This window comes from Schistosoma haematobium, chromosome 5 (assembly GCF_000699445.3).
Source record: "Schistosoma haematobium chromosome 5, whole genome shotgun sequence".
In the NCBI taxonomy this organism is placed as follows: Eukaryota; Metazoa; Platyhelminthes; class Trematoda; order Strigeidida; family Schistosomatidae; genus Schistosoma; species Schistosoma haematobium.
This window is the reverse complement of record NC_067200.1, coordinates 8,140,835-8,165,120: the sequence shown is the minus strand read 5'-3', so window position 1 is coordinate 8,165,120 and position 24,286 is coordinate 8,140,835. Positions and strand designations below refer to the sequence as shown.

General features: G+C 36.2%; 2 protein-coding genes across 2 annotated transcripts in view; both read left to right on the top strand.

The window, feature by feature from the left end:
* Positions 1 to 1,902: 1,902 nt before the first annotated feature.
* PRDX1_6 (Peroxiredoxin-1) lies at positions 1,903 to 4,106 on the top strand (the record flags this gene model as incomplete). The annotated part of the gene is made up of 3 exons (XM_012946895.3): positions 1,903 to 2,067; positions 3,088 to 3,327; positions 3,920 to 4,106. Exons 1-3 carry the CDS (start codon positions 1,937 to 1,939, stop codon positions 4,104 to 4,106), a joined length of 558 nt encoding a protein of 185 aa, XP_012802349.1. The 5' UTR covers positions 1,903 to 1,936.
* An 8,500-nt stretch (positions 4,107 to 12,606) lies between these two features.
* MS3_00009085 (uncharacterized protein) overlaps positions 12,607 to 24,286 on the top strand; it is a 32,267-nt gene continuing 20,587 nt past the window's right edge. Inside the window, exons 1-4 of the mRNA XM_012944307.2 lie at positions 12,607 to 12,971; positions 16,224 to 16,383; positions 19,274 to 19,377; positions 22,642 to 22,719. Coding sequence (XP_012799761.2) covers positions 12,870 to 12,971; positions 16,224 to 16,383; positions 19,274 to 19,377; positions 22,642 to 22,719 — 444 coding nt within the window. The 5' untranslated portion in view covers positions 12,607 to 12,869. The remainder of the gene's footprint in view (positions 12,972 to 16,223; positions 16,384 to 19,273; positions 19,378 to 22,641; positions 22,720 to 24,286) is intronic.

Sequence of the window (24,286 nt, the reverse complement as noted above, 5' to 3'; positions counted from 1 at the left end):
TGCACATATGATGATGGTTATATGGATAAGGGGAAGTTGTGTATTGTATTTGATGTTGAACGACCGTCACACTGAAATATCTTATCTAAAATAATAATTCAGTAAATTCATTGATTTACGACAATGTTGTTTGTTGAAATGGTGGTGACAATTTTCAGTGTTGAATTATGGATAGCACATTGGTTAAATTGTATTTGTTCTTGTCCTATTTGTTTTGGCCGAAATCGTGTGGCCGTCCTTCATTACGTTGTGGACAACAAACAGCTTAGTGACAACAAGCAGTTTGATCTACCTGTCATGAGATGTGATGAATGACAGGTTCGTGACACTGATCTATTCATTCTAGTTGATGTGAGTGTTTGTTCTACCAACTCGACATGATTGGTTTCATCGGCACTAAAACTGTGGAACGGAAGCTTCAAATTGTACACGAATTTAGTTTATGTAGGTACTTGATGTCGAATGGACGAGTGGAACGATTTCCTCTCAATCATATTTATGTGTGTGTGTGTGTGTGTCAGGAAATGGACGAATTGAAGGAACGAAGAGCTCTAGAAACCGGTTGGTTGAGCGTGTGGAAGCGAGTTGAAAATCAATGTTTCCTCGTGCAGTATGTTGGAGGTACGTTATGCCGCTGTGACTCTGAAGATGAATCAGTGTGAAATCTCCTCACATCGTCTAGTCACTCGCATACGAGTGATCTATGTTTCACCAGACCGTGTGAAACGGAGAATCTATAACGAGACTGTGTATTTTGTGTGACCATTGGATTTGTTGATGGTTGCGAAATCAGTGTGAGCTGTGTACAGTTTAAAAGTGGTAGGAAGTCATCAATCGTCAGTCGACAATCAATCAATCAATCAATCAATCAGGCAAGCAAGCAAAGGAACAAACAAAGAAGCGAACAACCAGGCAGACAAGTAAACAAACAACCAAACCAATCGGACAATCCACATGGATTTCCCGAAATGTTTATCGGAATCTACAATGAAAATGTCTTTGACGGAATCTCACGTGAAAATCTAACTAAACCGAATCACAGAGAATGTGTTTAGTTTAAGATGATATATGGTCACGTATATTTGTGTTGTGCAGATATGCGGAATTCCTATCAAGTAATTTACTTCTTAAATTTTACAGTGTTAACTATGATGTTACGAATATTTTTTTATTGTCCTCACTCCATCATTCTTACTCTACACGTCTCTCTAATCCGGTTCTCGTTTCTAACCTAGTGGTTTGAAATATTTTATTTGTTTGTGATTGATGCAACTATACAGTGATCGTTGCAACCACATCGTGAGCTGATTTGAGACTACTTGTGAATATCTGGTTTGTGGAATACTCTAAGAAGTTGTATTTCGAATGTGTTTGATGTTGACTGAGAGAAGTGTGGAAGTGGCATCAATTGATCGAAGCCTTGTGATACACATTCAACAGATTGTGAGTAGTGAGTTGTCAAACCACTGAATGAATTGTCAATGTTTCTTCTCGATTTCTCAACCACGTGTCATTCTCATTTGGTTCTTTTCTATGTTAACGTTTTGCAATTGACCTTTAATCAGGCAAAACATGATTGCCCTCACACTTTGTGACACAATCATTTAATTGTGTTTCAGTTCAAAAATATGATGCACCCGTTGCGTCATAATTACTGAATATGAAATCCATTTGTCACGTGTATGCAAGCATAGTGTGTTTGGAATTGTTGATTCTAATGTAAGCTGATCAACCAGGGGCTACGTGTGTTACAAGAGATATGAAAAATATGCTGTCATGTGATTGATATTTAATTCAATTGTATCAACCCAATGGACTGACAGTGAGAATTAGAACCAATTATGTTCAAGGTTATTGTGTTTCTCGAATTGTATATAAGCATGAAAACCTGATTTGAGAGACATACGAATCACTGTCAGCTTGGTAATCATTGATCATGGTATTGTTGCCCAATAAACCTGCACCAGAATTCAAAGGAAATGCTGTGGTTAATGGTGAATTCAAAGAGATCAGTTTGAAGGATTATCGAGGAAAATATGTTGTATTATTCTTCTATCCAGCTGATTTGTAAGTAGTAATTGTGCATATTTGTTGTGTAGTTATTGCATAGTGTTTGATTGCATATATTGATTCACCCACTCCATTCTAACCGATTACGTCTTCTGATTGGCCGAACTTGTTCTACTGGTTGAATGAATGTGTATTTGTTGTAACCGTCTGTCCTAATTATGCGTTGGATGTGTGTATGAGATTTGAGACTTATTGAAGTTGTTAGATAGTGTAAGGTAATTTATTGTAGAGGTCAGACGATATGTTGATCCCCTGATTTCTGACGACATTTTCGGATGTGATAAACGCGAATTCTTATTGGAGTTTATTTGTTGTGATTCGACTTTACAATGTATGTGGATATCTGGAATGAATGATTAAGTCGTGTTCACCGAATACTAATATCTGTTCTTATATGGTGCCATCTGTGTGGGTTCACTCATCGGGAATACTTGAACCGTGTTGTGACCAATCATTCATCCGGCCCCACTTATCTGAGTGGTAATAGTGAATACCACGTGACGAGTACATTTGTACTGATTCTCATTGTGAATTGAGATGAAATGTCTGGGAAATTGTTCACGAAGCACACTGGTAATCTCCATATTGACTCCAGTTTATTCATGCCAATGAGATTCTGACAGTCGATGTTGATCACATCACTGTATTGAATGCCTAAGTAATTGCCTCCTGCAGACGTCCTAGAAAATGCGTGTAACCTTATTTCACAAAATGCAGTATTATGCTGCAACGAATAGTTAGATAGCAGTGTGAAATTCGGTTCACCGATGATGCACAGATTTATCGTTCGCTTGATAATTATGATGACGATTAATTCAATATGGCTGAACTGACACTTGTGTGGCTAACTATCGGAGTGACTAACTGACTGACTGGTTGGCTGACATGCTTTCTTGATACATGTCGAATTACATAGTCAAGTCGCTCACTGCTCGACTAATATGCCTAATGTGAATGCGTGGAATTGCATGTAGTTTCATCATCCCAGTGACTCTCCTCCTCATAATTCTTTCACAGCACATTCGTGTGTCCCACTGAAATCATCGCGTTCAGTGACCAGGTGGAGGAGTTCAACAGTCGAAATTGTCAAGTGATCGCCTGTTCTACAGATTCTCAATACAGTCATCTTGCATGGAACAATTTGGATCGTAAATCGGGTGGGTTGGGTCAGATGAAAATCCCTCTGTTGGCCGACCGCACACAGGAGATCTCCAGAGCATATGGTGTATTAGATGAGGAGGATGGTAATGCATTCAGGTGAGTGGTGTGTTTGTATTCGTGTGATTTTTGTCTGAGATTTGCTGCGATTTCGATAATCTGTGTTGAGAATCAGACTGATAGACGTGTGGAACGAATCGTGTTTAGCTTCCAGTTTGGAGTAGGAGATTGAAATAATTGTGCGAGTATGCAAGAATCTTCTTGAAACAATGTTTCAGTTTTGTATTGTACTAGTTTCTCAGCGTCTTTCCCTGTGTGTAGTCAACGATATATTAAGTTCTCTGACACGTTCCACTGTTCTACTTTTGACTGCGTTCTGACATACATTTCACCCGTTGACAGTTAAATGTTTGCTGAACCAAATTCTCATTCGATCCGTATTCTTGAATAGAAAATCAATCAATGTGTTATTAGATTGGACACAGCACAAATTGTATTTGGGGCATCATAGAATCTGCGGTTCTCCACGAAATGTCTGACCATTAGAACCCAGTGCTCATAAAGACAACCGAATCTCAACACTTGACTGAACTTCCTATTGAATTGAGAGTATTGGCAATCGACTTGCACATAGACACGAGTTTAATTGTACTTCTATTTATCATTTCCCTCACTATGCCTTCCTTTTTAGAGGTTTATTCATCATTGATCCGAAGGGAATTCTACGTCAAATCACGATCAATGACAAGCCAGTTGGACGATCTGTAGATGAAACATTACGACTACTGGACGCGTTCCAATTTGTGGAGAAGCATGGTGAAGTGTGTCCAGTGAACTGGAAACGTGGTGATCATGGGATCAAAGTTAATAAAAAATAGACTTTGCATCATTTTTCATTGATCACTATATTCATGTTGAGTGACTAGATATCTGTGTGCTGTTCTACACATGAATTTGTAAAGTGTTAAATTAATTTCCATATAAATAACACCTTCCATTCATTCCGATATATTCTTATGTTCATTTGAGTGTTCACTGTGAACTACAGTGTACTTCATTTTAATAATGTGTGTGTGTCGGACCGGTCGATGAGATTGCGAATACTATGATGTGGTTGTATTGTCAGAATGACACGATTGTGTGTGATTTCACTTTGTCAAGTTAATTCAACACAATGATGTAGGTCGCTCGTTTGATGCGAATTCAGGTGACGAGGTTTCGTGTTCTACGTATGACGAGGAGGCGACTTGTGTGGTGTGAACATCAACTGACTGCACTCATATAGGACCATGTGAAACGGTGTTGGAACTGACGGTCTAATTTATTGATGTCGAAATCTTGTTATCACATGTTGTTATTGTTTTATTATCCGTGAATATCGTTGTGTTGACGTCTGCAGTGGTGAATGAAACCGTTGTAAGGCTTTATTAGAAATAAATGACACTGAAGATGTCGATGAACAGGAGATGCGTTTGAAGTCACCAATTCGACATTGTGTGTGACTGAGCATCATACCTCCAATGTAAGTTCAATTAGCATTAACTTGTTGCTGTTCGAAATGAAGTAGGCGGAAATGTGTTTCGACCTACAACGCTTCGCTTCCAATCCTTCAAGTCAGTCGCCTCACTTTGCGTGCAGACTGAATAGAATAGGACAATGTGTAACTGCTGAACAGTGTATATTACTGATTACATGAGCGATCGTGCTTCGGTCTGGGCACATGGGCAATATCACGGCCCTCACACAAATCTCATTTGATTTGTGTGGCGCATGTGTATCTGGTGCCCACATGTACCAGTGGTTATGTGTTCAAATAAATAAATAAAATGTGAGCGATTATTTCGACGTGCATTAACAAAAATTTGACTGATAAAAATAGTAAGAATATTATTAGAAACTCAAGCATTATTCATTGTTATTGTAAGTCAAGTTGTTGATCACAGTAGTTAGATGAGCCTATGTTATTGACAGTGATGTAAATCAAACGTCATATTATGTGATGATTTTGTAATGCTTTGCATTCCAGTTAAAACAAACTACGTATTTTGATAATGATGGAATGCAGTCATGTGATTGTTTAGTTGCTTTTGTTGCTTCATTAGAACAACACTGTTAACCACTCTCAGTTGATCGTTGTTAGGTGACTGGTTGAGTCCACGAATTTCCATTGATTTCCTGAAATTATCAATATTGATGTTGAGAAATATACGAGAACTTAGGTGTAACATAGTCAGTGGTTTAATGCATTTCAATTCACAACAAGTGAGACTGATAGTTACACCTCCAATCTATTTGTCGGTGAGTGATCGACAAAATTTAAAATCATCACTCATCAACTTTCTGACGTTGAATTTTAATCATGCCTAATTTGTGTCAATTATTTCGTATACGAGAGTGTGTTTTACTGTGAGATAAGATTTAATGTTGTTAACGAGTTATTTTGCATCTTGATGTCTGTTTCGTTGGGAGCATTGAGTCAACAGTTGAGTTTCTGTGAATAGCTGTCACTTGATCACACTCATCACACCAACCGAGTCAGTTGATCAAGCAATCTGCAGAAACACACTTTCACTTGGTTGCGAGAGACTACTTCTGAATGACCTGTTTAACTTTACATGCAAGTCATTATTTCTCAGTATGATTTTGCTGGTTTCTCAGTCAGAGTTGTATTGATGATATTCACTTATGTAAGATTCTATGGACATGCATTCAGTGCCTTCATTTTTCTAATACCCTGTATTAAATATTGCTGTAACCAAATGAATTCAAAGAAAGTCACAATCTCGATTTCACTCTTCCCGTAATGACAGATTGAAATGAGGGAGCGATGGAGAATATGCAACTCGATACAGAACAAACTGTAACATTATCTCATTATTGTGGCCATCGTAAACTAGTGAGTCACCTAACGACGAATTGTGATGTGCATCGTATGGTGTGCGAACTACTGTGTGTTGTCAAACAGATTTCACCTTGTGACGAATGGAAAACAAGTCACAATTAGTGCAGACTATCACAGTATCAAAGAATGATGTTGAACTTGACCATCGATTGAACAGTGTTTGGGCGATCCAACATTGACTACTAGGTTGTGTCGATCAGCCTTTGAACATTGAAGATCACCAACGTAGATGATCTATCTCGAATGATTTGAGGTCCGCTCGAGTTCGACGGAAATTGTGTGACGAACCAGCTAACTTGGAAATCACACCTCGCGGACAGCATCTAACGTGGATTACCCCACGATGTATCAAATTACTATGGCTGTTTTGAAGACCTTATAACACAAAGGACGTTATTATGAAGATGTATGAGTAAGAATGTGTACAGATAAGAAAGCGAGATCGCCACTGCATGAGCCAGTCCATGGTATACGATTAACTGATGCGCGTTGGTTCTCCTTGTCCTTGACCGGGATCGATGATCTGTTCGATATTCAGTGATGCAACAGCCGGATGATTTTTAGGGCTCAGTGACATTTTACTTTCCACTCCAAATATCACCACTCAATTTCGTACACGTTTTCAAATCTTCTTTTACGTATCAGCAACTTAATCGTTTACTGGATATTCTCCAAATCCAATCGTGACTGAAATAACACATACATTGATTTGCAAAATCGAGCCATTCATCAGTATCGGAAGGATGTGTTTACTTTGCTAATTGTACTCAAGCCTAATCTGATGTACATGGTCATCTGTTGCCTATAGATGTTTTACACTTAATAATCGTTTCTAGATGTCGTTACAACACATCACAACCGTACCACAAAAGATGTATTATGTGTGTAATAATTTCAGTGACAAAACCTCAGGACTTGCAACATTTTATCCTGGAATCTACTCCTTCCTCGCCAATGCTTTCGGTCTCTGGATTACTTAGTTCTGACTTCAATTAGAAGCGTTCTTATTAGCATAGTGTTTTGGAGACTTTTGTGTATCAATTAAGATGTATTGACACCCTTATATGCTCAATAGTGACTAGCTTCGAGAGTTCTAGTGAGAAGCAATGACCAGTCGAGTTCAACTGTGTCGGATGTGGATGATGTCACAAAATATCGTGGATTGTTTGAAGTTAGACAATAACACAGTTGAATGCTAGCTCCGTGATCCAGATGTTAAGCGTTCGCACGCCTAACCGAAGGTCCTGAGTTCGGATCCCGTGTGCGGGATTGTGAATGCGCGCTTCTGAAGTGTTATACTAGGCCGAATCGGCCGTCCAATGCTTTCATGTTTTCAATGGTTGTTTAATCTTGATCGGTTCATGATCATAATTAAAATCGTTCTTGTTAATTCACACATATTGTAGTGCGTAGCACGTCACATTCGGTTAGACTTATTTCAATTTGAGAAATAGAGAACGTCAATATAGGTTAATCTACAATTGATTTTATAATTGTCGGGTCAACTCAAATGGTCACGTGTTAGCAATCAGACGTGTTTATGAATTAGACCATTGTGTTTTTCGTATTTATATGAATGTGTACACCATTAGCAAATTATTGATCGGCTGAGTTTGATGTCAATAAGAGGACAGATGAATGGTTGATAACAGAAAAGCACACCATCACACGCTATGTCTGATGACATAAGTAATATACACCACAACATTGTCCTACTGAAGTGATTTATTCATAAGTTTAAACACATGTGATAACTGTTATTAGTTCAAATGATGCTCTAAAATTATTCATGGCAATATTTAAACGAAAAATAATTTTCTCCTTTTGAATTAAAATTTTTATTAGCATTCAAGTGCAGTTAATTGTCATTAGACACTTGTGTTCATCAACAAGAATGGAAGCGGAGAAGAGGAAGGCTGAAGAAAACACTACGTCGGGAAATGGTATCAGATATGAAAATGATGAATAACAAGTGAAAAACAACCGGAAAGGATTGCCCAGGATAGGGTCGGATGTAGAATGCTGATGGGTGGCCTAAACTCCACCAAGGGGCGTAGCAGATGTAAGTGAGCAAACTGAGTGATATATAGTCTCTTCATAGGTAAAGAAATTACATGTACAAGAATTTTACCAATTTTTCTTGTCAAAGTAATCAGCATAACGAAACAAATTACGTTTTATTTTTACGTAGTTACTAAGAAAATTGATTCCACTTTTTCTCAATGTTTATTGATAACCCGTTGTATCATATGGTGCTCGGATAGAGTTGATATAACCCACTTTTTCTTAAACTACAGTTTTATATTACACGACAATGAGACTGTCCTACAGTATTTTACCATTTAAATTAAGCTCAAAAATAAAAATGCAGAATTCGATATCCAGTCAAAGTACATTATAGTACATGGATTTCAATTAATCACAAGGGTCGCTCAATATCGTGGATTGGTTGAAGTGGGACATAAACATCTTTGGATACTGACCTAGTGGTCTAGAGGTCAAGTTTACGCTCTTGAGCGTGATGTCTCAGCTTGAAATTGGGCAAACCGACAAAACCTAACATTAAATTTGCGTTGCGTAGCAAGTGGTATATGAGTTTAAGGTAAAATTTTGGGAATAAGACTACATCTCCTTTGCCAATGGCCCTCAAGTTCTAATGTGCCACATAATGTAAGGCAACTGTTATCATAATCCCCACCTAATGTCTTTTTTGTGAAGTTGTGGTGGTATTAGTTTCTAAACAAAATATTCTGGAGCCTCAATACTTAATTGCTGAGAAGATCGACATACAACACAGAAGACTTGGAGGAGGGCGGTGATGGTGAACGTGGTAACAAATAAATTGGAGTGGCATAGCTTGGTCATGCAGGCGTGGTCACACAACCTCTTGTCCACTGTATCCGATAGATCGCCCTCTTCCCAGCTCAAATGTGTTCTTCAGAAATGCTAGACCTTATATTGCTGATTATCACGACAGAACGAGCCAGTGTAGACAGCAGTGTGAATTCTACTTCTTCAATTTTGGGACTAGGTCTACCATTATAGTAGTACGAATACCAAAGTAGACAATAGTTCTAGAAGTTTCTGCGAATTTATTCAATTTCGACCTGTCGTTTATACGAAGGCTAATGAATAAATACGGAAGATATTCAAACACTGGGGAGACACAAACAGTATATAGTATCAGTCTAAACTCACGCTCCTGAGAATTGAGAATTGTGCAACACATAAGCTCTCATGTCATCGGGATGATTGACATTGCTTGTTCTGAAAAATTTAGGTCATTCAAGTATCATAAGCTAATCTCAAAAATAGAATAACATTTGGGTGCAACCATACCATTCGCCTGAAAATGAAGTCTGAGGTTGCTGCATCCGGCACTATTTCCGTCGCGTTTGTTAATAGTAAACTGAAGTTGGTACTGAAGGCAGAGATGGATAGTGACTACCAGTGGAATTCACGACGCGCGTTTCGTCCCATTTGGAACTCGTCAACAAGATTTACTTGCATCTGTGTTGTTGTCCACTCTGACTAAGTTCAACAGCCATCCGATCCGTAGTAGTGTCAAGTCATAATCAGTATAGTAGTAATTTAATGAAATAAAATGTCATGTAGATAAAATGCATAGTAGAAGGATTTCGTTTTGTTAATCGAGGTAATAATAATAACAACGTGTAAATGTAATATGTAATAAGAGAAGTGATATCAAGGCAATTACGATAAAAAAAGAATTAATGTGAATTGAGATAAATGAATGTGTAGATTAAGGAAGGTATAAATGCAAAAGGAATTGGTAGGGGGATAAAAGGTTTATAACATTCATTCTAGGTATCTGGTGATCCAGTCGTGGACAAGGTAAACATAGAGTTTGAATATACCTCTTCTGGATATATAAGTTCGGTCTTCTGCATTTGATCCAGATGACTTCAGCTATGTAGAGAAGCCATAATCTAATTCCTTTAGGTAGATCGTTTGGAACTTGATATAAAACAGAAAAAGCTTTGTCTATTTTAATGTGATGTTCACTATCTACGAAGTGGGAATATCTAACTCTGTTAATCGATTTGGTGACTTCTTTTCCCAACCATGCTGGTGAGTGTTCACGAGCACTCAGGGATAAAGCCCCATGAGTACAGCCAATGTAACTAGCTCGAGCTAACGTGTCAAAATGTCACCCGTGGTGTCCCATTTAAAATCGAGTTTTAGATAGATGTCTTTCTTACTGACCGTGTAAGTTTTTCTGCCTTGCAATAGAAATTTTCTGAGGAAATTATCTGGATAGTCATTATTTCGTAATGTGTTCTTCAGTTTATCTACTTCGTTATCTATACTATCTTCAGTACATAATAGTTTGGTTTTGTGGCTGAGACATTTAACCAAATTTATTTTGTATTGAAGGAGTCTAAAGCTATGAAAATGGGTATACTGACCCGTCCATGTATTCTTTTTAAATACATTTCATCTTATGGAACAGTCTATGCTTCTAGAAAGTGGGACACCAATGCAAGCTATACTAATATCGTTCTTCTCTTCACTGGTGAATTTGATATTTGAGTGGAAGTTATCCAAACTGTTCAACAGCTCTTGTTTGCCAATACTTTTGTCACATACGATTGGTGTGTCATCTATTTATCAGCAGTAATAATGCCGTAGCTAATTGATGTTCTATCTTTTCATGAATGTTTTTACATGACTCAAGATTTTGGAATTTAGTTTGATCACTCAGCAGGGTATTCATTTTTTCTATGTAATCTGTCTTGTTTGGAATTAAAGTGCCAGATACTTTATATAGCTTCATTCAAAAAATGTCTAACAGCTGACGTGATGTCAACTAAAGGTTAACTCTAAGGTGAACGGTACTGGTTTTGAATATTTCCATTCTTGCCTATCTATAATGAACGGAAATACAAGTGGAGACAATCGAATGTTTTTGAACACAGAATCACAGAATATCTTAGTAAATCTGAGAACCATACATTAAGTACTTAATTTTCAAAATGTCAATTAATAATCTTAAACTTCACTATTCCTTCATTTCTATACCAATTGCTTTCATTTCACATTCTTTCCTATTCGATCTTCTCGACCTTCTGCTGCCAGACATTCTATTCCTGACTAACGTTATATACTATTTATGTTGATATAAGTAGCACACACCACACTCGTCCCCCCTTTAATGAATAACGAATACAAACTAATTCTTGCATCGTATTCATGATGAATAAAGAAGATCTCTGTGTCCAATGGAATAGTCAAAGTCTTTTGTGATAGATGACGAATAGTAAATAGTAAATATTTGAAAAAATGTTTTAAGTGAGTATATATTTGACTTTATACAATTTGAATACATTATCAGAAGGGGTTTTGTGGAGATCGATAGGTCCTGGGTTTGAATCTCGTGGAGTGCGGGATCGTGGATTTGCACTGATGAGGAGTTCCACAGTAGGACGAGATGGCCGTCCAGTGCTTCCAGGTTTTCCATGGTGGTCTAGGTTTAATTGACTCATGATTTCAATCACTGAAATTTCAATATATGTTGAATGAAAATTCATTGCATAATTGATGCTGAAGATTGTTGTTGTGACAGTTTTATTACTGAATAAAGTAGTAATTTGTATTATTACTAAAATAAAATTCTGTTTATCATTTACATCAATTGAATAAAAGTACATAATTACTTCTAACAAAAATGTATGCTGGATTTTATGATACTTAGAATAATCTAGTTGTCGCTCACTAATATGAGATTGTTATTTAATTATTGATATTGTAATCGACGCGTAGCTTGATAGATAGATATATAGATAGATATCAGTATATGGTTGTGGAGAATATTAAGCTATTAATTTAGATCTTGAAACAATTGATGTTAAACTACCATTGAAAACCTGGAAGCACTGGATGGCCATTTCGTCCCATTGTGAGGCTCATTAGAAATGCGCATTCACGATCGCACCTCACGGGATTCGAGCTCAGTGCCTTCAGTCTTGCGCACGAACGCTTAACCTACTAGACCATTGAGTCGGCATCCAACGTTGTTAATGTCTAACCTTAACCAATTCACGAAATCGCTCGACCATCTTCCATTGTACTGAGGTAGATACCTGTCTCTACCCGACACGGATTATCTTCACTGGTCACGGCTTCTCACTAGAACTCCAAGAATTCCCTCACGAAGCTAGTCACTAGTGAGCACATGGTAATTATCAGTGTTGGTTGAGATTTTGAACCGATTGATGTTAGACCACCATTGGAAACCTGGAAGGCCGCGAGACTGAATCCTGCGAGCGGGATCGTGGGTATGCACCGCTGAATAGTCCCACAATAGGACGAAACGGCTGTCCAGTACTTTCGGGTTTTCAATGGTGGTCTAACATCAATCGGTTCAAAATCTTAATCGATAAGATAGATAGATAGATAACATTGTATTATATTGACCACATAATATTATCACATTTGTGCTTTTAGTTACAAATAAATACTCAATCATTTTGTTTTTACTCTAGAACTGTCTATAGACCAATTTAACCATAATTATTGATGAATAATGCTTAATATTGAATGTGTACAGATATGTCTGTCCGATAGTTACCATACTTAATATACCCTTCTGAATGATTGGTTACTAGATGAAATCATTATATACACTGTCAATTAAACTGATTCAAATTAAAAGATTCAGTTTGATCATCATCTTGTTATTCTATACGTTGGATTATATATATGTATATGATAAATAATGAAAAAAACTACACTTTGGTTTAATGATTGGTTGGATCGACAAATATTTCTTATTTGGACATTAGAATGGATGATAGCTACTATTACATTATATATTATTGTAAGTTTATTATCAAATTTCAATTCATTGAATAGATCCATTTTGTAATCTTACATCACTGATTAATTTTAGAAAATGAAAAACTAAGTCATTGTAAACCTATAGTGCTTCTAGGTTTTCCACGATGGTCTAGCTTTAATTGACTGATGATCTCAATCACAACACCCCTTCTGATATGAAACAACATATGCTCAATAGTGACTGGCTTCAAGAGGTATTTCTTGGAGTTTTAATGAGATGCAGCCACCAGTGAAGTTCAACCTGGTCTGTTGTGAGATAGTAACTCACTGAAGACAATGGTGGATATGTCACTCAATTTCGTGGATTAATTGAAGTTAGACATTAACACCGTTGGATGCCGGGCAGCTCAGTGGTCTAGTAGTTAGGCGCTCGTACACGAGACTGATAGTTTCGAAATCGTGTTTAGTAATCATCATCTAGTCAATGAACTAGCGATCAAAAAACATAAGTAACTATAAATGTTCAATATTTCCCTCAACACAGGTTTATGATCACCGCAATCTTGAATCACCCAACACTGCAATCTACTTAAACATGGTTGGTTTTTTTCCACAGTTTATCTGCCCGTGAGCTCCTAACATTTCTAAAACTTCCTGAACAATTTTATCCATCATCTAAGCATCATAGTATGAGTACAATCCATGTGAATTTGAGTAATTATTCATCATTAGTGATTGACGATATAATATTGAAACAACTTAGAAATCAAATACAATTGCATAAATACATTCGTCTTTTATACTTCTGTCTTCACCTATTTAATGCCATTGTTCTGAATTATTTCAGATTATTTTTTAAAATGTCATTGACATTAGTATTGTAATGAACAAGAACACAAGTGGGTACAATCGATTGCATTTGAGTATAAAATTACAGAATCTCTAAGTAAAACCTGAGTACCATACAGTAAATACTCCATTCGCAAAATGTCGGTCAATCTGTTATAACTTATGGGTTTGTGCCCCTATCAATATTATAATGTAATGATACCGAAACTTAGAGAACAGTAATTTATTGACCGGACCAATGACGCATAAAACCCGTACGAGCAGCCTAGATTCCCTATCGGTCCTGCTTCCTTCTAAGTCCTGAACACCAATCTCAGCCTCCGCGATGTGAATCACGTATTTCAAACATATTGGGTTTATATACAAACCAAACAGACCACATCGTACCATAAAATGGAAAATAACATTTGCACAAGATTTAGCCAAAAGTAGCTGTGAATGTGGGAGATAGTAGTTAATAGACTGGGCATAACTCGAGGATGGTAAATCGTATCATAATAATTCATAGGTCAAAATAAGGCTTATGATAAGAGGAACACGAATATAAGCAGGTTGGTTGCTTAACAATTATACGATGAAAATATCTGTATACTATTAGTCAAAAAATAGATTCCAGCAATTACCATTCTTTATTCTCATCGGGATATAACACAATTGTCCTAGACTTCATTGTTCTTTCGTTTCCACACTAAACATTCTCTGTTCTTGTTCTCTTTTCTTTGGTCTTTTTAATGATCTGATGCCAGACATTCTACTTCCCATTGATGACACATACTACTTATATCTATCGACATCAGTAGCACACACCATATATTACTATTTTAACATGTTTTCTAGATATCTTCTTAATTTCTTTTTTCTAAAGTCCTAATATAGAAGCATAGATTATAAGTGATATTATTTTAGGTCGGATTCCAAGTTATATATTAATAAAACTAAATAATGCTTCTTCAATCTGACTATGAGAAGATTTACAACAAAACTTGAATACAATTCAGATATAGGTAGGCTGAAATGTTATAGTCATATTTTATCAATGCAATCACTGAAAAATACACTATATTGTATCCATTTTTAAATATTAAGTAAAGAAAATTTGCAAATCAGGTGGATGATTTTGATGGAGTTTGTGATGAATTACTGTTACATAGCCAGCACGGATTAAGCCTTGTTGGTCACGGCCTATTACTAGATCTCCAGGAGTTACATCTTGAAGCTATTCAGTAGTGAATATGTGATTAACATTAGTATACGGGACTTGTAGAGATCGTCGAATTTTCACAGCTTAAATGTTAAAACTACATCATACTAATGGCCTTGAGTGACCAATCAAAATAAATTTAGCTGATGTTAACTATTAGCGCGAATTTAAAAGTCTGTTGATGATAGTCTGTTGCAGGGAATGATGGTTTTGATTATGTTTCGTAATTTGTAAGAATTTGATAATGACATTTTTGTGGAATAAACTGTTAAAGTCAATGTTTTAGGGTTAAGAGATAACGCTTAGAAGTATAAGAGTAAGGAACTACGGTGTCGGAATTCTAATGTTAGGAGTAGGGGATAGGATTTACGGTTTATTGAAATTACAGTAGTTTGATGTTTAGACTTAGTTGTCGATAATCAAACATAATAAATTTATGGAGTGTTAAAACTGTTATTCCACTGTAATCTTACTATTCTCCTATACTTTGGAGCCCTTTCATAAGAAATGGATGCTTTATTGAGGGCTTGATGAACGGGAAGTATTATTTTAGCGCAATTTGCATTTCTCAAACATTTACTGTGCTTAAACTCAACAAAAGTACAATTTTCTATTCAAAGAATCTATCCTAAACTTCATGTTTGGCAGTTATTGTAAGGCCAGGGAAATATCACTGAGCCTCACTTAAATCAACTACGCCTGGAGCGCCTCTGGGGCTACTGGCGGTTCCAAGCCCGGGTAAAAAGGAGGGTTGGGCATGGGATTAGCGGCTCCATCCCGTAGAAAACTAACATGCTAAAAGAACACTAACCAGAAAACATAATTCAAACTCACTTAAATCAGTCATCAAGTTGAAAATGTCTTATCTTGTACAATTGACCACTGAACATTGATTTACTATTACTAGATGAGGAAGCCTGACAAGGATAAACTCCTGTTCTCTCTGCAAGTACTCAAATGGCTATGATGGCTCAAATGGCTTGATTGAGTGATCTCAAGGTCACCTTCAAAATCATTTAATGCCGTTGGCATAGAATAGTTTCACCTTTCAAAATCATGAACTGAACTCGGTTAGATCACCATTGAAAACCTGGGATTGTACAAGTTAGAGAAATTTCCTTTTATTTTCTGAATGGTTTTTCTTCATAGCCGGTTTCTTAGCAGCAATTATTATAGTTGGACATTTATTTATTCATATCCTAATTCATTTTTCGAATAAAATATTCTTTTTTCTCTACTAAGATAATGGCGACTCGAGATATTATTGGACCAATTGCTTTATTATTTGAATCATTAGAGAATTTATTTCGTGGTATTGTTAAAGCTGTAGATGAACAATATACAAAATCAAATGTTGATTTTACTGGTGAACAACCTCAATTTTTATTTAGATTACTTCGAGGTAAATTCTAGATTGTTATTTTTAAACCGTTCTCATATATGAATATACGATGTGGTGGATATGTCGTGCAATTTCGTGGATTGGTTGAGGTTAGATATTAACACCGTTGAATGCTGGCCGGCTCAGTGGTCTAGTGGTTAAGCGTTTGAGCGCGAGACTGATAGGTCCCGGGTTCAAATCTCTCGAGGCAGGATCGTGGATGCGCACTGATGAGGAGTCCCGTGATAGGACGAAACGGCCATCCATTGGCTCCAGGCTTTCCATGATGGTCTAACAAACTGAAAAATGATTTATCATATTGAAGAGATTTTTAAATAAATATGAATACTAGGAATAACTTTCTAGAAATAGATCTAATTAAGATCGATTTTATTCTGTGAAATCCTACGTAAGTTTACGTCATTTTAACTCTACCTCAGGTGAACTATAAGATAAGGTTACATCATTCACATCGATTATTATTGATTTCACACATTAGGTGAGTGAAGGGAGTCGGTAGAAAGCTTTGAAATTAGGTTGCTTAGTGGTTGACATTCGTGTTACTGATGTTCGTATGGCGACTTTCATAGCACAGTGGTAGTCTTCAAATATAACACCAAGTTAGATGAGTTCAAATCTAAGAGGTAACATTAGTTCCCTTAAGATTTCAAGTACGCTTTTTTGATCAGTGTCTACTACTATGAAGAACAGACTTACAGTTTATCCCCTTCACCCGTCTACCATCCAACAATTGAATCGTAAAGTTAAATCCCTTAGTTTAGTCATCATACTTCAACTTGTTCGATTACATTTTTACTCATACTGTAGTGAACAACAACACAAGTGGGGACAATCAAACGTATTTGAACACAAAACTCTTAGTAAAATCTGAGAACCATACAGTAAATACTTCATTTGTAAAATGTCAGTCAATCGTCTCAGGCTTCATTGGTTTTTTTTCGTTTCCACACCAATGATTCTTTGTTCTCATTCCCTTAACCTTCCACTACCAAACCTTTTACTTCCGATTGATGATACATACTACTTATATCTATCACCATCAGTAGCACACACTACAATACTATGAATTACACAATAACATAATGTCTACTGCTAGTGTTTGATAAATTTATCAATTGTACTAAATGAATATACATAAATTCCAGAAAACTATTCCATTTTAATCCATGAAAGTTATTTCAAGTTCATATTTATTGATTTAGTAGCAATAGATTTTGTCAATATTTTCTTAGAGAAAACTAATCTGGCTAGTTATGACCTAATTAATATAGATGATAATTAATGTGTTTAGAGTTTCAAGAATGTACATAATCAATGTGATAATAAGGACTTTATGAATAATAGCAATGTTCATCTTCAAAATAGTTCATTTTCTTGATGTTACAGTTATTTTAGGGGTTAGATGGTGGTTGGAGGTAGTCAACAGGAAACCCTGGACCCGGGTTTCGTGCTACTGGTGGCCACATTGCGACATGATCGATAGCATTCAATCTGCACTAATAAGGACTAGACACGCATGACATTGATCGCCACCCAGTGATCAATCAATTGTGATTATTTTAGGGGTTATTAAGATCGAATCATAAGACAGGATAGTCGTAATATTGATTTAATCTGAGTATTGATGAACTCGTTTAGACGTTCTATCTAATATCAATGATTTTCTACCGATCAATGATACGATAATAGTAAGATAACACCTTAGAATAAAACATAGCGATCAGTGCTAGCTTGACATCCAGAATAAAGCACAACACAGATAGTAAATAGCTTCTAATTATATTGTTCAGATTTGTAAATCACTCATCATTTGATAGTACGGCATACAACTACGTTACTCGAACATATAGAACCTCCATAATTGCAAATCAGAGGACAGAAGAAGATTGGAGAAGTGTTTGTTAGGTAAGAATCAAAACGTACAGAGAATCATGGGTATTTATGGATATTAGCGTTTGTTACATCAACATTATAATCCAGTCAATCCGAAAAGAGACATGTTATAGTAGCATGCCACGTTGATATTCTAGAAAGCTTAATCACGTTCTGATTAGATGGAAACTCTTCGACTCCTTTAGGGCGTTTGGAGGCTTCATCGTAGTTCTCGCATGCCATCCTAACAATAATATTGAATAAATTACTGATCACACACATATTAAAGAAATTCTAATATGGGTATAACTACGCTATAAGTGGAAGAGAAGTAAGTGATAGGTCTTTAATATATTAACAAATAACTTTATATATGACTGTTCTGAACGTTCAACTTTTCTTGATATTTATCTTGACATAGAAGATTTAAAAGAAAGGTAAGTATAAATATACTAATCAACAAATGCTCTCTAGTGACTGGCTTCAAGAGGTATATCCTGGAGTTCTAGTGAGAAGCAGTGACCAATGGAGTTCAACCGGGTCAGTTGTGAGATAGTAACTCACTGATATCAGTGGTGGATGTATCGCTCAGTTTCGTGGATTAGTTGAAGTTATACATTAACACCGTTGGATACCGGCCGGCTCAGTGGTCTAGTTGGTCAAGCGCCTGGCGCGAGACTGATAGGTCCTGGGTTCGAGTCCCGCAATGTGGGTTCGTGAGTGCGCACTGCTGAGGAGTCCCACAATAGGACGAAACGACCGTCCATTAGTTCCAGGTTTTCCATGGTGATCTAGCTTCAATTGACCCATGATCTCAACCGTTGAAATAAATATAATACAGGATATAAAGTTATGTAATATCATTAACGGTGAAATTTTCATTATAGTTATGTTATTACAAATGAGCATCCAAGAATCATCTTTAGTATAAATCTAATAAAAGCGTTTGATATAATTCCTTTATAATAGTCATGTTAATGAAACCAATTTATTTATTTATTTGAATATATTTCAATAGGACCATTACCGACTGTAATTTTTATACATTTAACAATAATCTTGATGAATGCAATTTGTATTCTGTTTGGATTACTTTTTCGTGCAGAATATTTTATGAAATGTGTAAGTTAATTCAATTTTTCATATCAGTAGTATATGAAGTTATTTTGACAAAAATAATTTATAATTAAGATGGTGGTAATGTTTACTCTATCATTCTGAATAGTATTATTATTCCATACTTTACACGAAGTAGATGTTAATGAAGACAATGAAAGATGATCGCGCGATATTGTGGATTGATTGAAGTTAGACATTAACACAATTGGATGTGATTTAAATATTCACGCGAAACCAAATGACCACTGGTTAGGTTTCCTTGTGCGGGTTCGTGGATGCGTATTGCTGAGAAGTCCTTTACTAAGACGAAATGACTGCCTAGTGTTTCCAAGTTCTAATGATGGTCTAACATTGATCGGTTCATGATCTCAACACAACATAACCAAATGATTTTCAATATTTAAGGTCTCAACTACAGGTGACTAAGATCACCAAGACTTTCTTTCAAGTTCTAAAAGACAACTATAATTTATGAAGTCAGCCTAGTTGGAGGCAAGATTGTAATTCAGCGACTGAATTAAATGAGAGTTTCATTATTTAAAAACTTTAATGAAATTAGAAATACAGACTGGTATATATTACTGCACTTGTCAAAATGACAAAATATCTTCATTTTTATCAGGATCCATTTCCATAAGTTTTATGTTTGATTGTATATCCTCTTTTCATTATGTAATATTAACCTGAGTTATATAAAGTTTATCTATAGCACACAGTTGTGAATAACTCTAGACATTAGTTTTCTTAACATTCTTTGCAATCTATTCTTTAAGTCAACTATGATTTGATCTAGGACTTTAAAAATAAACTGTTATCAACATTAAAAAGTGAAAGTAATGATGATTTGTACAGATTGAAGCGATCTGTATTAGTATAGGCATAAATTAATGTCATATTCCTTAAACTTATATCCATAAACTATACATTTGAATTAAACAGTTTCATGAAGTTAATAATTCAACATGATTTATAGGACTCAGTGTTTTAGCGACTACAAACTATTATGTTGATTACTGATTGGTAAACATTTGATCTGATGGAAAGAAAAGTCAATTTTCGATTGATTTACTCATTATAAGTTTTGTTCAAGATTACTTCCGTTCTAATTCAATGTGATGATCATTCAGTGTAGTCTTCGTTTTTGTTTCCCTGTATGATATTTTATTCTGTATAATATACTATATGGTGTACGGTAGCGGCTCAGTGGTCTATTGGTTAAGTGCTCGCGCGCGCAAATCAGTAGGTCCTTAGTTTGAATCCCGCGGGGTGCGGGATTGTGGATGAGCACTGCTGAGGAGTCCCATACTAGGGTGAAACAGCCATCCAGTGCTTCCAGGTTTTCCATGGTGGTCTAGCTTCAATTGACTCATGATTTCAACCTGTGTAATATACTATATTCTTGTATTCCATTGACATGAACTATGCTCAGTTTGTGATTTGTTATAACTCTAGGTATTTTTCACATATGTGATTTCATTCTAATTATTAATCAAAATGGGTGTACAATCAATATATAAATGTGTGTATTTTCTACTAGGGTTGTCGTCGACATTGTCTGGAATGACATTCTTTTCACTAGTCTTCTGTCTTCCCATTGCGACTTGGAAGGATTCTAGCGTTCTAGTTCTCAAGTTATACGCGGCATATCAAGAATATAAGCATCTAGATATAACAACTGGCGACGGGGTTAACTCATCAAGATGTCATTTACTTTTGACCAGTTTGAAGCCTTGCTGGATCGACAAGAAAAAAGCTTCAAACAGTTCCAGATTCGTATTATAGAGACTTTAATCTAGCACATGAATCTAAATTAGGAGGGGCTTACAGATGATCCTTTCAAATCTCATGTTGACCACATTATTAATTCTGTCCATGAATTTCATTTTGATGGTTTGGCTGGTGTCACATTTGAATCATGGTTCAAGAAACACGGAGATGTATTCAAGGTCGACCTAGAGAAATTTGATGATGCAGCAAAGGTCAGAGTATTGCTAGGCAAACTTGGCACAACTGAACATCAGCACTACACCAATTTCATTCTCTCTAAGTATCCAAGAGACCTTTCATTTGATGCAGCGGTCGTAACTTTATCACAAATTTTTGGTGAACAGTCACCGTTGTTCAGTATTCGTTACCAATGTCTGAAGTTGGCTAAAGCGGGAGACGATTACTGTGTACAACATGCTGGTATAGTAAATCGCGAGTGGGAGTGGCTCAAATTATCAGCAATGGCAGATCAGTTCAAGTGTCTTGTTTTTGTATGCAGCTTGCAGTCACCTGAAGATGCCGACATCAGAACCAGAATTTTGAGCAAAATTGAACAGTGTCCAAATATAACACTACAAAAAATGACTAGTGACTGTCGGATGTTGGTGAATTTATAACATGACACTTCTATGGTTGAAAATAGTGGCCGACCACCATACGTGCAGGTAATAAATCGCTAGAAAGATTCTCTTGTACGTAAGAAGGACAGTTCAAACAATCAGGCTTCATCCTCGTGCTGGTTATTCGGGAAGTGGCATTACAAGAAGTTTTGCCCCTATAAAAGCTACCGTTGTACTAAATGTCAGCAGAAAGGATATATAGAATCTCGCTGTAAAAAGATGTATCATCTTCCATCACGATTTTATTCCAGGAGACATAAACCCCATGCACCAACCAGCCAAATAATGGTAGCTCATACACGATCAGGACATAGTTGACGGAAATATGTAACTATCGATGTTGATGGTTACCATACTCGCCTACGGCTCGACACTGCTTCCGATATCACACTTATTAGCCGGAGAACCTGGAAGCTTATTAGAAAACCCCGGGTGCGTTATTAAAAACCGGAATTGAGTGAAGCAAAGACGAGAATAGAGTATGAATACGTATATTTCGTACACTCTTTGATCTAGACAGACAATCAAGGAAACGAAGAGAAGGAAGCGAACACGTAAGAGTGGAACAAGGCGAAACAAAATGAAATGACGCGCAATAAAAAAAGGCGAGTGAGCCAACTCAATTTAATCAAATCTGACTCAATATTTATATTCAGACCAAAATAAATTACAGACACTGAATGAATGGAGCAAGCGATTAACACATATACGATCGGATCATCAACAAGATCAAAATGTGACTTAAGAAGAATAAATAGATTAGTTTATCCAAAGGTTAGAATAGACTTATATGGACTTAACATGGTACCAATCATTACAAAAGATAAACACAATTCATAAATTCATTTTTGACTTGTTTACTTTCTATGTTTGTTTACAGAATATGTTTATACTAATTTCCCTTTTAATTGCGGATGCTGCTGTATTTTTGACATGGATTTATAAAGATCCTAAAACAGTAAGTTGGTTTTTTTTTAAAAAAAGTAACTTACTATTATTATCATCAATCATTTCATTGTATATACCTTGTTATGTAATCGTTTAAAATGTAAACAGAATAAATCCATTAAGATATTAAATAAGAAAGATCAGTTCAGTGAAGAGTTCTCTTTCGGGTGAATCCATTACCAAAGCTGTACAATCGCAAACATATTTACTTATTTCGTCCAGGATGATAATAAACTTCTGTTAGACATGGTGATAGTGATATAGAATAAACAAAGGTATTAAAAAAATATTTTTTTAAACAGGGAAACTAATAAATTCACATGGTGTTGTTTTACTTGAGCATCAACTCTAGGAAGAAACGCGCGTCCTAAATTCCACTGCTAATCACCCTCCATCTTTGCTTAAAAAGGGAAACTAATGGTAGTTTGATTGTTAAGGGCTTAAATATTCATTATAAAGATAGATAGGGAAATTATCATTGAGAAGGGATGGTTCAGCATGATCAGATCAAATGTTGTAATTGAGATGAAATGTAATCAGGAGGATTATAGAAACAGAAATAAATCAAGCGAGGGTAGAAGGTTTAAGGAAAAGATGTATGAGGAAGCAGATGGATGTAAAGGAATAAGAGTATGAAAGAAATTATGAAACATTAAGACTATGGTAGAAGAAGAGGTTGTACCAATCTTTTTTGGACACACACTTCTGATTAGATGGTGGTTGGAAGTAGTCGACAGGAAACCCTGAGCCCGGGTTTCGTGCTACTTAGCACTCGTCAGCATGGTGTACCTGTAATCTTGAGGGAACTGGTGCTCCCTGACGGATTCCTGTCGACTACCTCCAACCACCATCTAAATCTCAATATATAGTGCCCGCAGTGTCGAGTCACCCAGACTGGTGGCCACATTGCAACATGATCGATAGCATTCGATCTGCACTAATAAGGATTAGACACGCATGACGTTGATCACCACCCAGTGGTCAATCAATTGTGACACACTTCTGGTATTCCCAGATATATGACTATTGCCTTTGGAAGACTTTTGCTTTCCATATAGGTGACTTTGAACGCAGAGTCCGTCTTAATTGAGTGACCTGTGTTCACAAGGTGTTCGATTATTGGACTTCTTATTGTGATTGTCATTCTGAAAAATAAGTATATATATTTGCGATTGTACAACTTTGAAAATGGATTCGCCGAAAAGAGAACTCTTTGCTGAACCAATCTTTCTTATTTAGTTTAAAATGTGTGTGCATCCTGTGCGGATTGCATTGATATTGCCTTAAATCACAAGCATTATAAGCACAGATGGATGGTAGCTAGCAGTGGGATTCAGGACACGCGTTTTGTCTTATTTCGGACTAGTCATCTGAATTCGAGTCCCGGAGTGAACATTAATTCTGGGATGTAGGTACATCCAGCTGACAAGTACCAAATATGACAAAACACGCCTCCTGGATTCAACTGTTAGCTACTATGCATCTCTGCCTATAAGTCAAAATAGTTGTATAAATCATTGTATCAATAACAAGATCACAACGCACAAGAAATGGTAAAAATGCAATTACATCCAAAC